Source organism: Nicotiana tomentosiformis, chromosome 4 (assembly GCF_000390325.3).
Source record: "Nicotiana tomentosiformis chromosome 4, ASM39032v3, whole genome shotgun sequence".
Classification (NCBI taxonomy): Eukaryota; Viridiplantae; Streptophyta; class Magnoliopsida; order Solanales; family Solanaceae; genus Nicotiana; species Nicotiana tomentosiformis.
In genome coordinates this window covers 56,585,492-56,593,242 of record NC_090815.1, presented here as the reverse complement: position 1 = coordinate 56,593,242, position 7,751 = coordinate 56,585,492, and the positions used below count along the sequence as shown (strand labels likewise).

Here is a 7,751-nt window from a genome sequence, read left to right as displayed (position 1 = left end):
GGCAAAGGCCAGCCTTTGAGCCTTTGAGAATGTGCCTTTTTGTGATCTTGTAAGCTCAGATCCTTCCCTGCTAGAACCTTTAATGTAGACATCATTCAAAACATTGCTAAACCATCCTCATATTGAGCTTGAAAGCATGCTAATACCACTGAGAAATGATTCAACAATCTCCAAAAATTTCATATGATGGGTTTAGCATTTTCCTTAGCATTTGGACATATCAGTTTGTGCAGAGTCCAATCTTGTGAAGCAGTATGGGGTTCTTCTCTTTGCTATCCTAATCCTAAGGTTAGGTGATTGAGATTTGCCTAGATTGATCAACCTCCTCCCTGCACTAGGCAGTTTAGAGAATGAATGAAACTCAGATGTACCTGCAAAATAGAACACAATGTTAGCTATAAAATCCGCCACTGAGTTGCCTTCTCTGAACACATGTTGAAAGATCACATTGAAGTTTTCCTTCATCTCTATATTTTTTTTCACATCCTATGCAATTACCCAAGGAGGATCCCATTCCCCTTCTATCGCCTTCTTCATCACCAATGAATCAGTCTCGAGTATGAGAGGGTGAAAATCATGCTCCACACAATATTCCAACCCTTGAAGAATAGCCTTAGCTTCAGCCACCACATTAGTTGTCACTCCCAGGTCTACTGCCCTAGCATACACCACATCACCTTCATCATCCCTCACACAAAAGCCTAGGGAGCTAGGCCCAGGATTGCCCTTTGAAGCTCCATCAGTATTATATTTGTACCAACCATGACAAGGAAGCTGCCATGTTACTCTTGTAGTGATCAATATAGGTTTATATCCTTCAAAGTATTGAATCATGTCTCGCCATAACAATGGAATATTAGGGATCCAAGCATACCTCACCCTTGCCAGTTGATGCAATGTCCTATTTATCTCATGAATCACCCTATTTGTGGACATTGAACCACCATGATTACCTACATTTCTTCTCTTCCACAGCTCCCAAGTGAAGATAGCTGGTACTGCTTGAAATAGTGGCTTTAATTTCGGACAACACTGAGCATACCACTAATGCCTTATAATCTGCTTCAATTGAATCAATTGCACAGAAATTCCAGCAGCCCCCATGAACAAGTTCCATACCTTAGAGGCAGTAGGACTTGTGACAAATATATGCTCAATGGATTCCTCTTGGGGATGCTGACAACACCAATACCTAGACATCACCATTTACTCTTGCCTCCTCCACATGTCATCGGTGGCTATTTTCTGCCTCCACAATCTCCACAAGAAGAAGGATATCTTGAATGGCAAACCTTTAATCCATATTAACTTGAATTCCTTATTAGGATCTGCCCTATGCCTTAATATTTGCCAAGCACTACTAACACTGAACTTGCCTGAAGGAGTTGGCATCCAGTATGGCTTATCCCAATAACCCTCACTGCCTTCATAGTGCACATTTAGCCTTATATGTTCTGCAATTTCCTCATTGAAAGTTTGATCTAGCAGCTGATCATCCCATGTTTCCCCTTGCCGCAGTTCTTCCACCTCCTGAAGACCTTCATTGATTGGAAAGTCTTCAAGTAATACATGATAAAGTGCACCCAATCCAGTCCAATTATCATGCCAAATATTAGTTGTTTCACTCTTCAATTCCCATACGATCTCATGTTCTACTTCTTCCCTAGCATCCAGCATTTGTCTCCAAACATGAGACCCTCCCCTAAAATGCACCACAGTTGGTGGCTCCTTCTTGCAATACTTATTCCACATGAAATTAGACCACAAAGATTTTGTGGTCCTAAACCTCCACCATAGTTTAGCAAACAGTGCCCTTGAGACATCATTTAAGGACCTAAAACCAAGCCCCCCTTCCTCTTTAGGAAGGCAAAGATTTTGCCATGAAGCCCAGTGTCTGCTTCTCCCTTCTTCCTTTGTGCTCCAAAAGAACCTAGCAAAAGTCTTATGTAGATGCCCTAGGATGCTTTTTGGTGGATCAAGGACTGATAACATGTAAATTGGCATACTTTGCAACACACTAGAGATGAGTGTTGCCTTTCCTCCAAATAATAGCAGTTTTCCTTTCCATGAAAGCAATTTAGCCTTCACCTTCTTGATAAGATCCTCATAATAGTCCTTCCTCCTTCTAGTGTAAAAAATAGGACACCCTAGATATGTGAAGGGGAATTTACCTCTTGCAAATCCTGTAATAGCTCCAACTGCCTGAAACAATCCATTAGCAACCTTTTAATACATGTAGTATGAACTCTTATCTTTGTTGATCATCTGACCTGATATCTTCTCATAGTTCCCCAACACTACCATAATCTTGCTCAAAGAGGGAGGATGAGTAGACACAAAGATTATCGTATCATCAGCATACGCCAAGTGGTTTAAAGAATCAGACCACTTAGGCATTCCAAATCCCACAAATGACTTGTCTTCAAAAAGCTTATTCAAAGACCTGGAAAGTACCTCAGCTGACAGAATGAACAATGCTGGAGATAGGGGATCTCCTTGTTTCACACCCCTTGTCGACTTAAAGAACCCTGAGGACTACCCATTCACCAATACTGAATACCAGTTATTTGACATCAAGTTCCACACCATGTTGATGAAGTGTTCAGAAAATCCCATCTTCCTTAGCACATGCAATAAGTACTTCCATGAGACCCTATCATAGGCCTTAGCCATATCAAGCTTGATTACCACATTAGCTGGCTTTCCCCTTAACCTTATGTCAATGACAATTTCTTGAGTCAATAAGATGTTCTCAAATGTACTCCTACCCTTTACAAATCCGGATTGATTAGGAGCTATTAGAGATGGCAAAAAAATCTCCAATCTGTCATGTAACACCCTAGACAAAACGTTGTTAATGAAGTTGCTCAAACTAATAGGTCTTAAGTCAGAGAAGGTCTCAACTCTAGGTTTCTTGGGCAGTAACACTAGATTGGTATGAGTGATGGATTTAGGCAATGCAGCTCCTCCATAGAAGTGTAGCACCATGTTGTGTATATCAGAACCAATAACATCCCAGCATGTTTGATAAAACAAGCCAGTGAATCCATCAGGGCCACTAGCACTCTCCCCACTAAGCTCAAAAACTACTGCCCTTACTTCTTCAATTGTTGGCAATCTGCTAAGTTCCAAACTCTGATCCATAGTGACCATTGAAGGTACATTATTGAGCAAGGTAAATTCAGAAGCATCACCTTCATTTGTGAACTGTTTTTGATAGAAGTCCACTGCAGCTGTAGCCAGTTGCTCCTGGTCTTCAATCCATACCCCACTACCACTTTTGATCCTCTTCAGATGCTATTTCTTTCTTTTGCCATTGACATGGTTGTGAAAGAAACTTGTATTCCTATCTCCTTCAGCAAACCAAGTCATCCCAGCGTTTTGCTTCCAATACTGCTCCTCAATATTCAAGTATTTCTTCAATTCAAATTGAGCCTTTTGAAGTACAATCCTATTCTCAGTTGTAGGCTCTTCTTCAAACAACATCTCCTTCACCCTAACAATGTCCTCCAAAATAGCCAATTGCTTGAAGATATCACCAAATGTTTCCTTATTCCATTTTGAGAGTGCTGCCTTCACCCTCTTGATATTCTGCTTGAACATCAAAAACTGATCCCCTATGAAATCAGTTTCCCAATTATGCCTCACCACATCCATAAATGTAGCATGCTTTGTCCAAAAGTTCAAGAATCTGAAAGGCTTGACAAAATTGGTTGTCTGCACCCCACATGTCATTAGCAATGGTGCATGATCTGATCCAGTTCTGATTAGATGCTCAACTTCAATAGTTGGCAACATGTTCTGAAATGGAAAATTCACAAAAATCCTATCCAATCTCTTGAATATACACTCATCATTGGATCTCCCATTCCACCATGTGAATGGACTTCCTTTATACCCTTGCTCAAATAAACCGCAAGAGTTTACACAAAATGCAAAATCCTCATATTCAGGAGGGTGTACTGGAAGTCCCCCTATTTTCTCATATTCATGCAATATCACATTGAAATCCCCTCCTACCAACCATGGTAATTCCATATCACTTGCTAAATAATACAAGTGATCCCACAAACCCAACCTCTCCATTGCTGAACATTTTGCATAAACAAATGTCATCATCATGTGATGCCCCAGGTCATGGTGAAACACTCTCACAGTCACCTGTTGCTCAGTATCCTCCACTAATTCCCATTCCACCACTGCATCGAAGAACAACCATATTTGCCCATTAATATTTGTATAAGCAGTCTCCATATTCAACCTCTTTTTATATCTATCAATGAGTCCCTTCTTTTGAAAAGGCTTCATCAATGAAACTACACAAAAATTATGCTCCCTATTCATATTGATCACCCTAGGAAAGGCCTGTTGTGTATTCACGGACCTTATGTTCCATATTAATATTTTGATCATCATCTAGATAGAGAAGCTGCCCTCCTAAGCATTATTCTTGAAGGTTGTGGTGGATCTTTACTCTGATTCTTCTTAGTTTTTTTACCTCCTTAGCATTAGTTGTGGGTGATAAATCCCCTTCCCTAGCCACTTGTTTGAAGTTTTTGGCAGTTGATTCATCATCTCCTTCATCCTCCATTGGATTTTGTCTCAGTAAGTCTTCATCAATTGGTGTCACATGGTGTGTAACTAAATCATGTAAATATTGTAGAGGAGTCTTAGTTAGAACATTAAGATGTAGTTGCATGGTTTGATCAGTGCCAGATTCCATAGGCACTTCCTCTATTTCCCCGAATGCTCTTGGAACAATTGCCCGCTCATCAGCCTATTCATACTCCTTGAATTGTAGCTCATGGACATACGCCGGAACACCATCTACATAGGCCAAAATCTCTCCAGTGGCTCTAAGATTGGGGTTTACTGTAGCTGCCTCATCAGGTGAACCTGGTTTTAGGCTTGGCATCGCCCGCCTAACGTCTGGGGAGCCTGGCTTTAGGCCTGGCGTCGCCAGCCTATCGCCAGGTGAGCCTGGCTTTAGGCCTAGCATCGCCAGCCTATCGCCCGGTGAGCCTGGCTTTAGGTCTGGCATCGCCAGCCTATCGCCAGGTGAACTTGGATTGTTGTCCTTCTTCACCTTGTCTACTATTATCTTTGTTTTGCCCAGATGATTATTCTTAACCTCAACTGCATCGCTCCATAAGACCTTTGTAGAGTTTACCTCATCAAGATCCACCATCTGCCCAGAATCTTTAAAGGTTTGAGATGGAATCGCATGACAAGATTGGTTTGTGGTCACATTGAGTTATTTTAGCTCCTCTTTGCTAGTCCCAAACCTTCTATGAACCCAGTCAATTGTGGACTGAATCCTAGAAGGAGTAGGACCATCTTTAGAACTGAATACTGGTTTTTTCCCCCCACCAAAACCAGGTGGTTGTTCTCGTTTATATCACTTTGTTCCTCCTCTAATACTGTAAATTTATTCCTTGTTTGAACCTTGTTTGTCTGATCTTCTTCGACCTCCATCAGTGCAAAGTTATTGTGCACCTGTTGTACACCTGCATTCACTGGCACGATTGCATTGCCAGTTTTCCCTTGTACCTAGGTTTTGTTATTTTTGTTGGTTCCCCGATTATCCCGAACTTCCTTCCACTGTGCACCTACGTTCCCGACTACTTTTCCACTCGTGAGAATCATCAAAGGGGTAATGTGATTTTTGGTTTTTCCTTGTTCATCAGCAGCAGAATTTCAGTTGTTCAACTCAGCAAGATCATTCATTTTCTTGCTGCTTCGATTCTCAATAAGCTCGGGGTGCAAATGCCAACATTCAATTTCATCATGTCCTTGTAGTTTACACTCCTTACAATATTTTGGTAGCATGTCATACTGAATTTTCACCCATTCTGTTCGAACACCACCAGAAGCTTCATCATCAATATCCAATCGCACCCTTTTAGGTAGTTCGGCCAACAAATCGACAAGAACTTTTACTCTTGCGCAACTCGGCCTAGTTTTGTTTGTAGTTGCCGCGTCAAGACACACTGGCCTTCCCACAGCTGTAGCCAAAGAAAACAGAGTTTCCTTTACAAAAAAGGTAGGCAGCAGTCCAGGAAAAGAAATCCACGCCATCGCCATCGGAGTTTCTTCACCCGCCTTAAATTTTGCATCGTAGATAAGAGTACGCAAATCTTTGGCTTTGATGTAGTATGTACTCTTCGATCTGAAATCGAGAAAATCTTTCCATGGAGTTAATCTAATTAACACATGACGATCTCTAAGGAATCCGATATTACACTCACCTTTGATACCACATTGAGTTAGAATTATTCGGCGAAACTCGTGAATCTCCGGAGAACCATATGAAAGCTTGCCAATGACAGCATATTGGAGGCCTTCAGTCACATTCATTCTATCTACTCCTGCCTCTGTGAATTTAACTACTGGTTGGCCATTCAAATACACTACTCATCGTAGTGGAATGGATTGAATTGAAGCTGCAGCAGTAGCCATCGCTGGAGGATTTAAAGAATTTGGTTTCAAAATCTTAGAGTAATCTAGAGGGGCTGGGTTGGCGTTAGTTGTTTTATGTTATTGTGCAACGCTGGGGATTGAAGCCTAAAGCTCCAGCTTGTCCGCGATGAACAGTGACGAAGTCACTGTTCACGGTACTGTTTGGCACTGTTCACACTGCTACAGTGACGGCGGAAATTTTAGAGAGAGAATTTTTCAGAAAAGGGATAGATTATGTGAATTTATTATCCATGTTTCATTGATTTTATGACTGCGTGATGACTCATTATGATTTAGAAGCATGCTTATGGTTATGACTTGCTAAATTAGTAATAAAGGATTATTTTACCATGTTGAGCTTTCTTATTAAGCCATAATCATACACTTTTCTTATTTGACTCATGATTTGGTGATTAAATAGCTTAATTTACTCATGTTAAATGTTATGACTAGACTTGAATGTTGAAATAGCTTGTTGAACTGTTGTGATAAATTAAATTACATGAATAGCCATAGCCATGTATGCTATTATCCGCACTTTTATTATGTATTTTGGTGTCTCTTAATTATATTACTTAATATATACATGCATGAGTTGGAGAGTTGGATATTGAGTAAAGTGGAGGATTTTGGCACTAAGGACACTATGAACATATATTAATTATTAGTAATTGATCATTAATTATGAATTAATAAATGAGCGGAGGCAATCAAATTTTCTGCTTGGTATTGAGAAGGGATCCTGAGCATGCATATTTATGTAATTTTTTTACTCATGCAGTATTTTATAGGTAAATGTTGATCGATATACACCATGTCTTTATGCAAGGATTGAGGTATTTGATATTTGATTCAATCTCTTCCATCTGCAAAGCATGCCTGAATTCCATAGATTATGTGTCACTAGACTATGTATCTATTTAATGATACCATGTTTTGCTTCGTATCTTATTTATGTTTTTTACCTGATTATTGGGATGTTAGTAAGTGTCGATGTCTACTCCTCGTTACTGCTTCTTCGAGGCTAGACTTGATACTTACTTAGTATCGTGGCTTTATACTCATACTACACTTTTGCACATTTTGTGCAGGTTCTGAGGCAGGCATTAGTGGTACCTATCCAGCTGAGTAAGTATTCGTTAGAGACTTCGTAGTGAGCTGCTTTACTTGATCCTATCCACAGTACATGGAGTCTCCCTTCCCTACTTAGCCATCTCTGTCTATTTATTTTCTTTTCCGAGAGATGTTATTGTCAGTTGAGAATATATACTTCAATTAGATGCTTGTGACAT

At 40.3% G+C, this 7,751-nt stretch overlaps 1 protein-coding gene across 1 annotated transcript; it reads right to left on the bottom strand.

Annotated features, from left to right (window-relative positions):
* Positions 1 to 5,697: 5,697 nt before the first annotated feature.
* LOC138909731 (uncharacterized) lies at positions 5,698 to 6,357 on the bottom strand. The gene has a single exon (XM_070200944.1). It carries the CDS (start codon positions 6,355 to 6,357, stop codon positions 5,698 to 5,700), a length of 660 nt encoding a protein of 219 aa, XP_070057045.1.
* Between the last annotated feature and the right edge of the window lie 1,394 nt (positions 6,358 to 7,751).

Bases quoted from the DNA above. Each gene is read 5' to 3' on its own strand.
- LOC138909731 (XM_070200944.1), bottom strand. From the start codon at position 6,357: ATGAATGTGACTGAAGGCCTCCAATATGCTGTCATTGGCAAGCTTTCA.